A 17,501-nucleotide genomic window follows, 5' to 3' on the forward strand; every position below is an offset into this window, starting at 1 on the left:
CTGTTTACACAAAATATTTCAAGTATCTATTAATATATGACCAATTATTAATCCCCCAGGGGAAGCGTTTGAAATATTCAGGTCATAAATTGTCATCTATACCAAATGTTTCAATGTTACGTTGCCGATATGGTTCCGACATAATCTTTTTTGGGAAGTGACGGCATTTAGGAATCTTTGTGATTAATTATTTGTGGCGTTTTAATACCGCGATTAATTGTGAAAACAAGTAATCGTGACATCCCTAGTGAGAAAGGTGGAGTAATACAAACAAGGACGACAAAATCTCATATATAGATTTTTTTTATTTTTCTGATATGCATTTACACGCATATAGTAAAGCAAAATTACCAAACAAATATACAAATACCTTATGCCATTCTGCACAAATTACAAATTATATCTGGCACTAGTGTTAAAATCAGGATTGAGAAATGGGGAGTTTTGGTGAAAAATGAAAAGGAAAAAAATAAAATAAAAAATAATAACCAGGGTGGAAGAAGAACAAAAACAACATTTTGCTTCATTTCCAGGAGGACTGCAGCAACGTAGCCTCATCCACCCAAACCAAATTTGAGTGTTCATTCAGTAACAGGCCTGGGTCCACAAAAAAAAAAAAAAAAGGAACCATTCAGGATGCTTTATAACCTACGTGGTAGAGGTTCACCTGAGCCGACTCGAGTGGCCTGAATTAACGCCAACCGACCACCGAGCAATAAACGACAGGCTTCAGCAAACGCTCTTGATAGAAAGTGCTGGAAAACAGAATTAACTTGACTTCAAGTCTGCTCAGCAGCACCGAACGATCGACAACAAGAGTCACAGGAAAAAAAATTAAAAATTAACAAACCTATGTAATCCCTATTAACCTTGTGCATTGCAGAACATCAATGTAATAAGAAAAAACACAGGTAACAGTGCAGGTGCCTTGGGGCCATTGTGCGGCCTCAGTTATTTGCGTAGCATTTTGTGTGTGAAGCATGTATGAAAACAAACAGCAGTCTGTCATGTCTGTCTGTGTGTGTATATAATAATAATGATCCTGGGTCTTGTCTTCTTCATTCATCCCCATTGGTGGGAGAAAAAAATAAAGAAAAAAGGTCGCACCACCACACTGTGTGTTAACAGGTGACAAAGTCAAAGGTATAAGATTTAACAAGAGCCTGAGTGCTGTCTTTGGTAGGCAATTGAAAAGTCTTCATTTACCATGTCTACCACAGTGTGTGTGTGTGTACATGTGTGTGTGTGTACATGTGTGTGTTCGGTATGGAAATGAGCATCCCACTCCTACACAGACACACATTCAGATACCTAGAATAAGTTGCTGTTTGGAGTCTTGAAGACACAGTGGAGAGAGAGAAAGAGAGAGAGAGAGACAAACGACACAGCTTCTTAAAGGCACCATGAGTTAACAAAGAAAAAGATATCAAAGCTCTCTCTTACTCAGTGAGGCGAGACCGTCAGCCTGAATAAATCACCTTTGAAAAGGACAAAAACATTTTTTTTTTCTTTATACAATTTCACAGAATTGACCAACCCATTGGTTAATGTTATTATAATGACTTTAAGCATTATCTCCACAGCTATGGCCTTCCAGAGACCGCTTCTTCAAATCTCATCAACCCCTCCCACCCCATCCCATCCCATCCCACCCCTCAACATATCATCACAAGATTTCCACAGAACTAAACAAGGCCTGAGTCTCCCGAAGTCATTTTAGCACTAAAAGCACTCACACACATATACACACAGAGAGGTTTTAGGCTACAGGTCGAAACTCGGTGGGCACCAAGTTGCCGAGCACCTTCTCTTCTCCCGCTGTGGGAACTCTGTGTGCGTCCATCTAACGGTCTGTGGTGCAAAAATAACTTTTAGTGTTAAAATGCTTCACAACGTGGAGCTCAGGCCTTAGAATTATTTATTTATCGGATGTTTCATTTTTTAAAACATCCAGGAAAAAAAAAAAAAAAAAAAAGTCTAATAATAAATACAGACAAGAACACAAAGGCTCCTCTGTGACTAATACGTTTTGGGGGAAAAAATAATAGGGTAATAATAAAAAAAAAAAAGAGGAAATAGTGAATCATATTGCCTGGTCCCTGTTTCCGGTTTCAACTCCTAGAGCGCTGCCACATTGAGATCCCGCGCGGCGTCGCATCCACGCAGCAGAGCCAGAGTCGAGATACTTGCAAAACTGGCACAGTGGTTTTATTAGAAACCTACACAGATCAAAAAAATGACAGCGGCCTTAATCAGTGGGCCGTCTTCTTCTTCTTATTTTGCTTCTTTTACTTCTGTTACAAGTGGCAAGAGAGCGAGCGAACTGTCAAAAAAACACAATGACTCAGCAGTCTGCGGGTCGCACAGGGACAATCACCAGCATTCACAACCTCAACACAACTCACATGGCTGCACTTTGGGAACCTTTTAATATTCGTGGCCTTCTGACAGTTCTGTTTCACTCAAAGGTCGTTTCTTTTTTTTGTTTGTTTTGTTTCTGTATTTTTTTCTTTTTTTAATGAAGGACATAAATCCAAAAAATAACACGTTCCCCCTTTACAAAGGAGTTAACAGAAAATGCAGGCGGCTAAACTGTAGGCTATGATTGTTAGTTTTTAATGAAAGGATGTTAAATAAAAATAGCGTCTGTGCAGCACTTAAGGTTTTAAGATTTTTTCAGATGTCAGTCTGTATACAGGAGTTCTTGGGCTGCTGCTGGGTTTGGGTGAGATGCTGTGGTCGGTGTTGTTGTGGTTGTTGGTGGTTGTTGTTGGTTTCTTTCAGCTGCTCTCCGGTGTTGTTGCTGTGAGAGTCCGGCTCGGCGGGACACACCAGGTTGACATTCTCCTCGGTGATGAAGCACAGAGGCGAGAGCTCCGGCGCGTGGCCCAGGGAGGACGAGGTGGAGGTGGGCGAGTGGGGAGTGATCACAGCTCCTTGTCCGTGGTTGGAGGAGGAGGAGGAGGAGGAGGAAGAGGAGGAGGAGGAGGTGGGGCAGGTCTCCAGGCGGTCGTTCTCCACCTCGGGTAACGGGCTGACGGTGGCGAAGCGCGTGTGGTAGTCTCCGCCGCCGCCGGAGCCGTGGCTGCAGGACGTCTTCATGCTCTCCAGGTCGGAGCAGCTGAACTCGGAGAAGTGGCTGGAGTGGGAGTCGGCCACCGAGGGCAGGCTGCCGCTCAGCGAGGGGGAGTCGAACTCGGACGAGTTGGTGCTGCGCTGCTCCAGCAGCTGAGCGTCCATGTCCTCGCGGGTCTCGTTGATCTTGGTGCCGCCGCCGCCGCCGCCACCGCCACCGCCACCACTGCAGCCTTTCTTGCGCAGCTTGCCTTTGCTCTTCTTGCCCCCGGAGCCAGAGGAGGAGCAGCAGGACGCCTCCTTGGCCCACTTGGCCGAGGCTCCCTTGCCCTCCGAGGAGGCGCAGCCGTTGGAGGGGCAGGTCCAGCCGCAGCGACCCACGTGGCTGCCGTCGTCCACGCTGCTGCTGCCGCTGTGGTGCCGCAGTTTGCCGGGTTTGGATTCAATGTCGACCTGGACCTCCATGCTGTTCCCATCTCTGAGACAAGACAAAGACAATTCAGAAAAAAAACTATACAGTATAGGCTCGTCTCCACTGCAGAAACCCCTGAACGACGTCTCCAGGAACTTTTACGGGACCGAAAGGAGTCCCTGCCTCGGAGTAGGTACTCAGATCGGCCCCGAAAAACTATTACTCGGTGCTGATTGGTCTCAAAGTGGGATGTGACGCCGAGAGAAAGCCCCGAAATAAGCAGTATTTTCAAAACCCCAGCTTTATTTAAAATAGCGTCGATACGGCCGGAAAAAAGAGAACAAGTCAGTAAAAGACATATGATAGTAGTAGTAAAATATGTATGATAAGTGGACAGAGAACACTCTCACAGCTGCATTGGTTTATTCACCTGTTGCCTGTTTCTCTGTCTCACCGTCCACTGTGACATCACTGTATGTGTAGTTGGTGTGCGCTGTGCTACAGTTGCTCTTGGTCACGTCACCTTAACCGTCCTGGCTTGTTTGTTTTAGCTCATTTCCTCAGTTTTGTGTTGTTGACTCAATTCACATCACTGATTGATATAATCTGAGTCAGCACCGTTTGGCCACTAAGAGTGTTTCCACATAATAGCCTTGATTAACGCCGTATTTGCCCAAATTGAGTTAAATGTCCCCGACACTGTTTCATAATGAGGGTTTCTGGAGGGAGACCAGCCACACGGGAGCACGACGGCGCTGCCAGTGAACAGACTTTTCTCTTAAGTGCTTTATCCAGATATTAAAAAAAAACACAAGTAAACGGCGCTCACCTGTCCAGGGGCATGTAGGCGTTAAGAATGGATCCAGCCATTGCTTTGGTGCTAGCATTGTCACTGATTGTACCGAGGCTGACGGTGCCCGATTCTCCGCTGAGGCTGCAGCGCTCCTTCTGCACATCAGCCTGCACCTCCAGCCTGATGACATGTGAAGGGGGGGAGGGGAGGAGGGGGGGGATTTAGATAATGCAAGAAAGCAGCAGCGAGTCCAAGTGTGTGTTAACGTGTAAATCCCGACGACATGTGTTTCTGTTTCAGTACCTGTTTAGGTAATTGACCATGGCACTGCCAGACAGGCTGCCGGTGATGCTGGCTCCGGCCAGCGCCATGGTGGAGGCCGTCTCACTCAGGTTGTCTCTGATGGCGCCCAGACGGTCCATGTGGCTGCCGCTGGCGCTCAGGCTGCCCGTCAACCCCCCCACACTCCCTTCACCTATACTGGGGTTGTTCCTTGTGTCCGCAACTGATGTAGTATCTGGAAAAGATACAGAAAAATTAAAGTTTGACATTTTTGATTGAACAGAAATGTAAAAAAAATGAAAATAAGGTTCATTACCTTTAATTGTCAGTGCAACTGTTTTTAGAACAGCGGAGCAGAGCCGCGAGCTGCTCAGAGCTACACTACAGAGGCTAATGGGATTTCTTGGTTTCCCTCATCAAACTCATCAAATACACAATCCAACAACTCCAAAACCGGGTTTGCAAAATCACCACTGCCAATTCACCACGCTATGAGATAATAACGCAACGTTACGAGACAGAGTTGTTTTTGAGGTAAATATAGAGACTGCTTGCCGAAAAACTGCCCCCGATGGAAAGGTGCATCAGCAGTTTTGCATTAATTTACCTCTAAAACAACTCTGTCTGGTAACGTTCTGTTATTATCTCATAGCGTGGTGAATGTGCAGGTCACAACTTGTCCAACAGAGCGTTTTGGAGTTGTTGGATTGTGTATTTGATGAGTTTGATGAGGGAAACCAAGAAATCCCATGAGCCTCCGTAGCGTAGCTCTGAACAGCTCGCGGCTCTGCTCCGCCGTTCTAAAAATAGCTTGCACCGACAATTAAAGGTAACGAACCTACTGCTAAAACTATAGGGATTATGGCAATGGGCCAATTTGCCAAAATGTTGAACTATCCCTTTAAACTGGGCCTGATGAGTGTTTGTGCTGTTTGCTGACTCAGGCATTAACACAAAAGGCCTTTGGGTTTCAGTGAGGGTGGGGGGGGGCAGTAAAGCTTACCAGTGGCGGCCGCCCCGCTGCCAACATTCATGTCGTTCTCGTCATCAAACTCTATCCGAACTCCTTTGCCGTTTCCAGCCGAGACGCCGCAACCTCCACTGCGGCACAGAGAGATGGGAACGACGCCATAGACGTACGCAAGCATGATGGGAACACCAATGCCTGAGAGGGAGACAGACACGGACACAGGGACAAGTCAGACCACAGCACCGAGGGGGAAAAAAACAAAATAACAACTGCGTAGGCCAGAGATGCTGATGCACCGAAATCATAACAGTCTAAATCTCCTTCAACTTTCCCATCATTAAAAGCAGCTCAGATAGAAATCTAATTGACTCTGAAAACAAACTTGTGTATAACATGAACACCAAACTCAAGGAGGGATACGTCAATACAGATCTCCAGGCATGCAGAGAGTTAGAGCAGAGAGGCAGAGACACAGAGGGGGAGGGGGAGGGAGAGGTGGGGGCACAGAAACTGGAGGAGACTCACCGACTGTGACTGCAGCTACCACTGGAGACACAATGACGGAGAGCGTCACCCCGCCGGCGATCACCAGGTTCCTCTTGTGGTTGGAAATATCTTTGCCTTCGTAGCGGTTGTGGATCTGACAGAGAGGACCAATGACAGGGATGTAGTCAGATTACAATATAATGAGGATTCAATCACACTGTTGCCTTAAAGGAGACATATTATGCCCCTTTTTCCACAAATTAAAATAGTTCACATGTGTCCTAAAGACATAAAATACCACAAGGATCAAACATCCCATCACTCTTTTCATGTGCTCAAAACAGCCCTGTTCAGAACGGCTGGTTTCAACGCCTGTCCCTTTAAATGCAAATGAACCCCGCCCCACCCCCTCTACAGGTACCGATACTCACAGGTAGGGGTGGTGTTATGCAAATTTGATAACTAATGACATCATTGTATGTCAACTGAGGAAACAGCTCGTAAAACCACATGGATTTCAACGTAGGGGGCCTGAAAATTAAGTTAAACACCCACATATGTGTTATAGAGCCTTCAAAAAGTGGTATTTCCCCTTTAAAAACACTGAACTAGAGGAGCGTTTGACCAATTCATCATTATTCGGTTAAAATAGTCGGCTCATGTGATCAAGTTTCCTCCAGCAGGATATATGAAGTTCTTAAGTGCAGCAGCATTAGACGCCAACCTGTTTACACTCTCGTCTTGTGCAGAGAACAGATTGTTTCCTTTTTGGCTCCACAACAAAAAGAGAGAGAAAAAATAAACCAGGAAGTCTTCGGCTAGTGCTGTTTGGGCTGGCAGCTCGTGGAGACGCTGGCTGCTGCTGCCGACACCAGCTCGAGGAAAAGCTCAGAACAAACCAACTGTACTGCCGCCCATCGCAAAACTTTCTTCCCTGTGCCCTGTTCTTTCACATCCCCGTGCGCACTCTGCTAGGGAGTGGCCACAGAAACAAACACAGAGCCCAGCGTTAGTCATTCTCGGGACTTAAACGCCTTCTCAGCTGGCAGCCGTGCCAGACCAGAGTGGGGAAACTAATTCCTCGGTTTACAGTGAGGGTGCAAAGTGCCAGTGAGTAATCAGCCACTACAGCTGGATAGATGTGGAGGAACGGGGCTCGTGTCACAGTCACATGTATATAAGTCTGTCAAAGCACAGAACACAACTTTATCATTGTAAATATCAGATACTATATGATACTTACAATGGAAACATTATTTAAAATGAAATATACTTTTTATTGGACCTTATTTAAGAGGGAAACATTCTTGCCAGTTAAGATTTAAGTAATTAGTTGTTTCCAATCCAAGAAAGTCCACAAAACAAAGGTATACATATATACACACACATGCTCCCTCTTACCGGAACAAAGACACTTTGTTGCAAGTATAATCAGTTCAGTTATGACCGACTGTTTTATGAGCCGTCAACAGTGACAAAGTACAGCTGCTGTGAAACTTTGTGTTGTATATGAGTAAAGAGTACAACATGTGACCCCACAAACAAGAAAGTGTCCATGGCTCTGGTGTGATGAGTCATTACGATGCAGAATCAATATTATGACTAAAAAGCAGCTTTCAATCAGCACCTATGAAATTCAGGTGATTCATGTTGAGACGTTGCACAAGTGTCATGTGATCACTGCTGAATGTGGTCTGGTCTGGTCTGGTCACGGGGAAAAATGTGTTGGCTCTGGCTTCTTCTTGGCAGGATTAAGAGGGGAACTCTGGAGAGTCTGAACTCTCTGGTTTTATTACAATGTCAAACTGTCGTTAAACAGACCTGGACTAATGGCTGATGCAACACAAAACTGTGTGTACACACGCAACACACACATGTTATTAAAAAAAATGACCTCAGCTGTCTTGTGGTTTCTTTAGAGCCTGAGAAAAATTTCATTTTGAACATTTTTAAATATCACTAGTTTCTCACTGTTGGATATACATGCTGCTCTTATCAGGCCAAGTTTGTTTCTGCTATTGATGATGCGATATGTCTGAAGTTATGTAACACTGAGTACGTTGAAATCGCAAATACATTACTTCAGAGAAATGCTGTGTAAGAGGGAGGGGGCTCTGAAGCACATCGGAAGCGATTCAAATGATCGACATGCAGCACTGAAACCCTGCGCTTCGCAATATTCAACAGAGATCAGTACAGTTGAGTGTTTGAACAGTAAAACTCACCTTCCTTCCCACGTATACAGGGATGCCGATGATCATGGCGGGAATGGCGATGCCAGCGATGAGGGCGATGCCAACGGGGGCACCCACGAGTGTTCCCAGCTGCCACAAAATCTTCTTCTTCCTGCTCCACGGCTTCTTCCCCCAGAAAGTACAGCCTGATGGACTGAAAGAACAAGTAGACATTTTTGAGCCTACGCATACTATAATAATAGGTCTTTAGCTTTGTCATCGAAATTTTGAGAAGATGAGCGCTATGATCAATTAAAAAATATTATTTAATTAATTGAGTCAGTCTTTATCTATTCAGACACCAAAACTTTCTGCATATGAATAGGACTGTTCGTGTAACATGTGACTGAGGTTTGGAGTTGGTGTGTTTGTGATTTTTGCTTTGACTTTATTTTTATTTTATTTTTTTCTAATTTTTCCATTATAATATATAATTTTTTGCTGTTTTAGGTGTTTATTCATGTGTATCTGTATGCATCGGTATGGGTATGCATGTGAATATATATCTTCTGATCTATTTTTGTAACATGCCTATCTATACTTTTCTTTAACATAAAATGAAAATCTGATCTCAGACTATTCTTCGCCTCTTCTGTTTTTAACTTTTGATAATAAATCTCGTCTATCCTGTGCTCTAGTGTGCGCTGTAAGTTTTTTGAATTTATGACAGTTCTGTGTGTGTTGACATACTGACCTCAGGTAGTGCAGGTCCGAGATCTCCTTCATACAGAGCCAGCAGAACTCGCATCCGCAGACGGCGCAGGTCATGTGGTTACAGCTGCCATCGTTCATCTTGATGATATAAGCAGCACAGCGCGGACATGGTTTGATGTCATCAGCTGAAAGAGAAAAGGAGAATGTGATTTAACCGCTCATAATTGAGTTTCACTGACTAGACACTGTATAATGCCACCGCTGTCAGCAGACGAGGGCTGGTCAGTCAGATAGCATCACTTAAATTTCATCACGGTGTTACAGAAAGTAAATGGGCAGTCACGCAACTATTCTGCATTTGTGTGTGTGCTTGTGTGTGTCAGCTAACCTGCAGCTCCACTCTCTTGGCTGTAGCTGAGTGAGGACGAGCGGACGGTCCTCAGGCGGAGGCTCTGGGCTCGCTGCTGCCGCGCTGCGTCACAGGTTTGGTTGGGGTGCCACAGCTGCTTACAGTGGTAACAGAACTCGGTGCCGCAGCCCTCCCTGCCGCACGTGATCTTAGGACAGCTGGCACACCCGAAGGCTATCACTGCGTACCTGTAAGAGGAGGAAAAAACACATTCACACACATACATTAAATAATCGATTTGGTTCGTTTCCCTCTGTCAGAAGGATGGGATCAGATTTCTATGTGCTGTCTGAAATTACTTCGATCCCTTCACACAGGTAGGATGAGCTTGCATGGAGCCTGACAAATGCACATCATGCTTTTCTGACTTCAGCTTTTATACATATCACCTGCAAACAATGTGTTTTATAAAGAGATCCAACCTGACCCAAGTCATTTGTATTTTCAGCCTGGACCGGCGCATCCAGTCGGAAGTTATTTATTTAGTGACAGAAAAGTCAACTGGGCTGGGGTCCGTTTTAACCCGCTGAAACGCATATCGTCATCTATGTTGAGGAGGTGGACACTGTTGCATGTGAACTGGGACAGAACTACTGTGAGACGTTCAAATTGAGCACAGCTCGAATTAGCTGTGCATGTAAACACGCTGACTGTTTTAAATCCTAGAATTCATTGCAACATAACCAAGCAAATTGGTTTTAAAACTGAAATTTCTCTAAATGATAAAGAGAGACTTGATTTTACATAATTGAATACAGACTCTGTTCTTGATGATTGGTTAATACTGCCCCCCCCCGTTTTTTGTTTGCTTCATCTTTCACTGTCAATTATCTGATTTTCCCTGTTGCGTGTGAACTGGGACGAGGACAGAACTACCGTGAGACGTTCAAATTGAGCACAGCTCGACTTAGCTGTGCATGTAAACGCACCGACTGTTTTAAATCCTAGAATTCATTTCAAAACTTGCAGTTGTGAAACTCCTCAGCTTTTTTTTTTTTGCGTTAGGGGCCAAGCCTCCAAAAACAGATAAGTATGACACCCAAACAACTGGACCGCACCCTTTCCCATTTAATAAGCCTGACTCCACAGAGGATATGTTGGTCAGGTTCAGGAGTTCCCGACAGTGAGCTTCTCATTTATTTCACATATCTCCAGTCAGCCTGAGGCACTGCTTTTCCTTAGTCATTTGTCTGATGGTTTCCCAGAACTTCCTTGAGGGCCAATCAAAAGTCTGTGTCTATTGCTTCACACACACACACACACACAGGACTCACTCCTCCCACAACCAGGATTTAGTGTTTATAACCGCTGCAGCTCCAGACAGGAGAGCCCCGTTGGGACTATCGCAACAACTCACAAAGACCTTCTGTTCGGTTCAACTCCTCCGTACTGCTTGAGAAATTCTTGCACAGGTAGGACATAAAGACCTCTGACGTACAGGGGGGGACGTACGTGTCTACAGATCTGATGATCAACCACATCATAATGAGCCTCTTCAGTGTCGAGTTGTATGGAGCTCAGTTTCCCCTGAATCCATCACACTGAGACTGTAACATCAGTGCCCTCAACATCCGTGTAGTGTAACTAATTTAAACATTACATTTCCTCTAACCAGGGTCAGGGGAGTCTGGCACAAAGGGATTAAGTACTTAAATAGGTCCATATCTGAATACAGCCATTAGAAAATAAGCCCTTTAATGAATTTAATACACTTCATGTACCCTTTTCAATCCTAATTTTGATTCATGGAGAACCAAAGTACGTGCGTGGCTGTATCTATAATGTCAGTTTAGTAGAGCTGTTTAACAAATGCTGTGTGTTCATTTCTTCTGCTCTGGATCAGGTTTCACACGCGACTTGTCCCAAACCTCTCGGAAAAAAACGCACTTGTAAAACTGTAAAAGTGATTGACTGGACGGACATTAGTGCTCTGACAATGACAAAAGCCTCTGCAGGACACGACAGAGGAACCAGTAAGAGGAAATGACAGAGCAGAGAAAAAGCTGCAGAGAAATGGAAAAAACTGAAATGGAAGGACACGGCGGCCTCAGAACCAGAGACAACCTCGTGTGGACAAATAAAGTCCTCCAGCACAAGACAAACGCGTGTGATGTCTGACTCTGACAAAAAACATGGAAACAAGAGGAAGGAAGGAGTTGGCTGATTAAACACCGCTGGCCACAGCTGCTACTGTAAAGTTTTGTCTTTCTTTGCTTTGGCATTGTCGGCCCCGTCTGTGGTCGTGAGCTTCGCGAGAGGAGAGAAAAGCATAAATAGGCCGCACTCCGTCTCGGCGACTGCTGCCATCATCGATTCAACACACTCTCAACTGTGTGTCGTATGAGCACCGATAAGAGGCGACCAGTGCACACAGACACACTTCAACCTTCGAATACAGCCAACCGCTGTGTGACATCCATCCTTCTTACAAAAGCAAATGGCTGTGTAAGTACCTGAGCAAAGGAGAGAGCGAGACAGAGGGGATCAGGAGTCGAACAAAGAAACCTTTTCACCTAGAAATGTGTGCTGGGCCTGTTGTCACTAGATCTTTGTGGCTTTTGTTTTTTTCTTCCTTTTTTTCCCCGAATCAGCCTCACAGAGAAAATGATGATTCAATCAATTTTAATGGTCTTTGCTTCCTCAATTTTGTGAGTTATGAAGTTAAGAGACTCCAGACCAATGTCCACTTGGCTACATACAAATGAGCTGCAGATTTGATTTGTCAGTGAGTCCGTCACCGTTTGACCCTGCGGGGCCTCTGTGAAGGCCGACTGCAATGACACTGTGGGGGACTGGGTGGAAAGCAGGCCAACGAGTCATCACTCAGGAATGGGATTAAACAGCAAAACTGCAGCAAGTAACACACAGAGTCTCAACAGTGAAGGAGACAGACACAGCTGGTTTAGAAAAGAGACTTCGAGCGGCAGGGGTAGTACGCGGTCACGCTAAATACATATTACACAACGTTATCACACAGTTACAGATCAAGTTCAACTCAAATGACACAGAAAATTCTGTTAAATATTTGTTCTTGGGAAGTCACCGCTATCCATCGATACCTGAATGGTGTTGTACTGATCTATTATTCATCTTGCACCGAGCAGTGTGACACAGTGTACACAACGATGATGTAGGCAAAGGGCTGGGCAGAGCAGCAAGAGAAAGGGTGGGGAGAGAACAGTTTCTTGTGTCCAGGGCAGCGGTGTCAAACTCATTTTAGTTCAGGGCCACATACAATGCAATTTGATCTCAAGGCGGCCATAATAACCTATACATAATGAAACTCAAAACTTTTTCCTTTGTTTTACTGCATGAAGTACATCATTTAGATGTTTACATTAAATGAATTATCCTTTTACAAAACACATTATGAACAATTTGAAATTTCTTGAGACAAATATCTGCAATTTCAACAATATTATGCCTCTTCTGTCTTCTATATAATTTGCACAGTTGGCAAATTCTTCCCACAGGCTGGATTGGACCCTCTGGTGGGCCGGTTATGGCCCACAGGCCGCACATTTGACATCCCTGGTCTAGTGCTACCTAGAAAGATTCACTGCTGGACAGTTGCCTGTGGAAATCTGCACCACGTAATAGATCAATCTGAGACACCCTTTAACACACAGGCACCATTCTGTTGCACAAACAACATTTTTGAAGAAAACACTGTCATTTTCACCGCTGATGTGACAAGATCATGTGAGTGGAAGCAGAAGTTAAGTTAAAGGGATAGTTGAACATTCTGGCAAACTGGCCCATTGCCATAATCCCTATAGTCATAGCAGTAGGTTCGTTACCTTTAATTGTCGGTGCAAGCTTTTTTCAGGCGGAGCAGAACTGCTACACTACGAAGGCTCATGGGATTTATTGGTTTCCCTAATCAAACTCACCAAATACACAATCCAACAACTCCAAAACGCTCTGGTGGACAAGTTGTGACCTGCACATTCACCACACTATGAGATAATAACGGAACGTTTACCTCTAAACTTTCTGTTATTATCTCATAGCGTGGTGAATGTGCAGGTCACAACTTGTCCACCAGAGCGTTTTGGAGTTGTTGGATTGTGGATGAGTTTGCTGAGGGAAACCAAGAAATCCCATTAGCCTCCGTAGCGTAGCTCTGAGCAGCTCGTGGCTCTGCTCCGCCGTTCTAAAAATAGCTTACACAGACAATTAAAGGTAACGAACCTACTGCTAAAACTACAGGGATTATGACAATGGGCCAATTTGCCAAAATGTTGAACTATCCCTTTAAGTTAAATCTATTAGTCCTATAGGACATTTGTCTTGGACATGCAGGCTGCTGCTACATATATGCATACAATGGTATAAAGTGTGACTTCACTGCTTACCCGCAGTCCGGCGCAGGGCACCACCGGCAGTCGGGATCGGCCACCAGCCACCTCCGCAGCATGAACTCCTCGTACTTCTCCATGAGCGCCCGGTCGCTCAGGATCATGCGGATGTCGTGCGGGTTGAAGCGCTCCGAGCACTCGGGGCAGCTGATGTTGACGCGCGACTCGGAGATCTCAATGCGCAGGTACTGGCGCAGGCAGTCGATGCAGGAGCGGTGGTGGCAGGTCATGATGTCGGGGAAGTTCTCCCTGGAGTGGCGCAGAAGGCACAGCGGGCACTCCAGGAGCTCCGACCCCACCCCACCCCCCACCTTGGAGGAGGAGGAGGACGAGGTAGAGGAAGAAGGCCCTGAGGCAGATGAGGTGGTGGCGGCGGCAGCAGCAGCAGCAGCAGCGACGGCGGCAGAGGCAGCAGAGGCAGCTCCGGTCCCGGCCACAGAGAAGAAGGCAGAGTTCTTGTCGTTACACATCTCAGAGTGGATGCTCTCGATGCTGGCGATGCCGTCCACCCCTCCAAGGCCTCCGGGTCCCGGGTGCTGGAGCTCTCGGGACCTCTGGCGCCCGGATTTGGGCTCCCGTCCTCGCCTCCGAAACAGGGAGGTGAGGGAGAGACGCCTCTTCTTGGGGGCCTTCTTCACCGAGGGCAGCGAGATGGAGGAGGCGGTGGACTGCAGGTCCCGGTCGGAGCCCATCACCCCGCCGCTGCCGCCACCGCCGCCGCCGCCCAGCTGCTGGTGCTTCTGCAAACTCATCTCTCCTGGGGGAGGGGAGGGGTGCGCCAGTGGGGAGCCAGGGTTGGGCAGCCTGTCCCTCACATGTGCGGGGAGGTCTGGGAGAGGGATGGGGCTGGGGGAGGGGGTGAGGTGGTGGATGAAGGAGGAGGAGGAAGGGCCAGGGTGGGGGGATAGGGCTCCAGAGGGCCCGTCTGCGTTTAAGACATGATGGCTTCTCCTGATCAACCTCGTGGTCACATCTAATAGCCGGATTTTGACGGAGGGGTGGGGGTCACCTGCTGTGAAACTGCTGCAACAGAACCTGGAGAGAGCGAGGGAAGAAAAAGAGAGAGGACAGGAGGGAGGGAAAGAGACAAAAAGGAAAGAGATGTTAAAACATGTTCTAGTTTGTACATCATTTCATGCATTTAAAACCTAAATGAGTCCGGGTTTAAAAAATCGATTTTGCGATTCATATCAATCTTCATTTGAAAGATCCAATATCGATTCATGGATCTTCTAATGTAGCCATTACACTGTTGCACTGTTTACTTCTGGAGTGGGTCAAGTTAAATAAATGTGCATTAATGTAACTGCTTTTCGGTTAATTTAATACAAACATGAATATTTTTAATAATACACAAGGTTAGAGATCTCAAGGAAATTTAAATCGAAAGCAGCAGGACTTGGTCATTTGTCTAAGAAGACGTTTCACCTCTCATGTACGCATCTGACCAGGCTGGGACTGGTCCTAGCCTGATAACTATTTGATATGATAACTATGACCTGGACAAATGAGAATATTCACAGGCTCACAAGGTTAGAGAGTTCCATCTTCGTAAAATTTGCAACATTAGTTTTGTGAAAATCTCTTTCATAACCAAGCAAATTGGTGTTAAAACTGAAATTTCTGGGTAAGGAGAGACTTGATTTTACATAATTGTATACAGACTCTGTTCTTTTTTTGTTTTGTTTTTTGCTTGCTTCATCTTTCATACTCCGTAATCCAGAGGCGATTGTCTTGCAATGTATGATAGCTAAAATAAATAAATAACTTCTCTAAATGAATCAATATCAAATCAAATCAGGACCTTGTGAATCGGAATCAAATCAATTCAGTAAATCAACCAGTAGTGATACCCAGCCCTTCTCCTAATCCGCAACTATCGTAAACAGGTTTTCAAATGCAGTTGCTACTTGCTAGTTGCTTTTTGACATTTGGCTCAGTTAGTGTCACAGCTGAGCTGGCAGAGTGCAGGTTTGCGTGGCTGATCAGAGCATCAGTAACAGATGAGAGGAGAGGACAAAGAGTCAACAACCTTGGACGGTATTGACGTAGAGACGCACGCGCTCAGATCTGACTGCAAGATCAACAGAGGCAAGGCCTGAGCCCAGACTGTCCTCTGCTGATAGCAGCTGGAGATAAAGCACGACAGAGCAGAGAGTTTGCCTTGGTGGACGACTGGTCCCTCACTGACAAACAACTCAGTGACACTGCTGTAATTAAATCACAATTGCAAATGTGTATTAAGTGAATCACTCAAAGTTTAACGTTTAACAGCTATGTGTCAACTTTTATACCAGTCTGTCTGTTTATTTATGCGAGTCTGTCCAGTGGTTTTTCACACAAAACTGACACCTTCCACAATAGTCATCTCTGTCTGTCTGGGCTAAATCTGAATATAACAGAGACAAAAAATACATAAATATTTTTTTAACCACTTTAACCTACTTGAACTCCTGCTGGTGACTATCTCTCATAGAAGGCAGCATCGAAAAAGTCATGAGATATGTCACTACGGGCTTTTTAAAATAAAATAAAAAATAAAAAACTCCTTTAAAGGGGAAATGTGCAAGTCTGGTCGCTTTTCCTCTGTGTTGCTAACCATCCTCTCAGCCGTGGGCATTTGTTTTCAACAAAGCCAGCGAGAAAGCAGTCCATAGAGCGGTACATAATGTTAGATATCATATGCGACATTACAAAATTGTGTAGTCAAATCTGTCATAAACAAGAGATTACGGGTTACGGGGCACGTTTGTGTTGGCGGCTGATCTTGCAAGGTTGGTTTTCAGCCCAGAGACGCTAGGTGGAAGTCAGAGAGCCTCCATTCTCCCTGGAACAAGTTACAAGTCATTTATCTAACCATTGCAATTACTCCAAAGCTGTTTAATTATAAATGTAGCATTGTTTAGCTAAAAATCCTGCATGGTTCCTCTTTAATCTAGCAACAAATACAAATGCTTATAGTTGCCAACACTGCAACACTACAGCACTGCAAACACTCCTGTAACTGAAACTGTGCCAATTCATGTTGAAAGAGCAAAGGCCAGTGGGAAAACTTGGAGCACTTAGCCCACGACTGTGTAACATCCTGTATGGACCAATAGCAAAAGGCCACTTACATCCAGTAACTAATATTTAGCAACAGCAGCACCGTACGTTTCTGTGTTTTACATCTGTGCTGTGTGTCTCTGGGAGTGGTGATGGGGTTGGTGGAGAAAGAATGTCTGTTATTTTATTTTAGGAGAGTGGTGCTACCGAGGTCCAACTTGTCTGTCGGACGTCCATGTATCCTGAGTGTGTATGTATGTGGTTATCCGAGTCTTTGGTTACACCTTGGCGATCGACCGTGCTGTGGAAACACACACGGCGATGCCAAAGGGACATAGACGTATCCATACACACATCCATGACCTACATTTATGAGCGACGGTGACCTGCAGACCATGCTCCATCACTCACAGACACACACTGTGCATACCCCTGCAAATCTAAACCACTATACCAAAAGATCACATGCAGCACATACCAGCTCTGCAGCTGCAACCAAACACTGACAAGATCAGCACCACACATCTCTCTCTCTGAAACACGTGCTCCTCTCTCTCTCTCTGCTAACAACCCAACCCCTTCTCTCTGTCTCTCACTCACTCTCTCACACACCCACACACACACACAGTGGACAGTGATACCCTCCCTGTTCCACAGCTCTGACTCCCCTCGCTTTGAGCCAGGACTGAAACAGAAACCTGATGTGTTGGGGAAGGGTTGGCCTTCGTATCTCCCTGCACACATGCAAGGAGACATGGGACCCTGAAATTACACCTCTTG

General features: G+C 45.5%; 1 protein-coding gene across 1 annotated transcript; it reads right to left on the minus strand.

Moving 5' to 3' along the window:
- Positions 1 to 287: 287 nt before the first annotated feature.
- On the minus strand, positions 288 to 14,706 carry LOC310999699 (E3 ubiquitin-protein ligase RNF19A-like). The gene is made up of 9 exons (XM_083990255.1): positions 13,674 to 14,706; positions 9,295 to 9,503; positions 8,947 to 9,091; positions 8,244 to 8,406; positions 6,058 to 6,172; positions 5,566 to 5,727; positions 4,584 to 4,797; positions 4,317 to 4,460; positions 288 to 3,553 (listed from the first exon to the last, which is right to left on the minus strand). The coding sequence occupies exons 1-9, from the start codon at positions 14,426 to 14,428 to the stop codon at positions 2,677 to 2,679; spliced, it is 2,784 nt and encodes a 927-aa protein (XP_083846381.1). The 5' UTR covers positions 14,429 to 14,706; the 3' UTR covers positions 288 to 2,676.
- Between the last annotated feature and the right edge of the window lie 2,795 nt (positions 14,707 to 17,501).

Source organism: Trachurus trachurus (assembly GCF_905171665.1).
Source record: "Trachurus trachurus genome assembly, chromosome: 16".
NCBI lineage: Eukaryota > Metazoa > Chordata > Actinopteri > Carangiformes > Carangidae > Trachurus > Trachurus trachurus.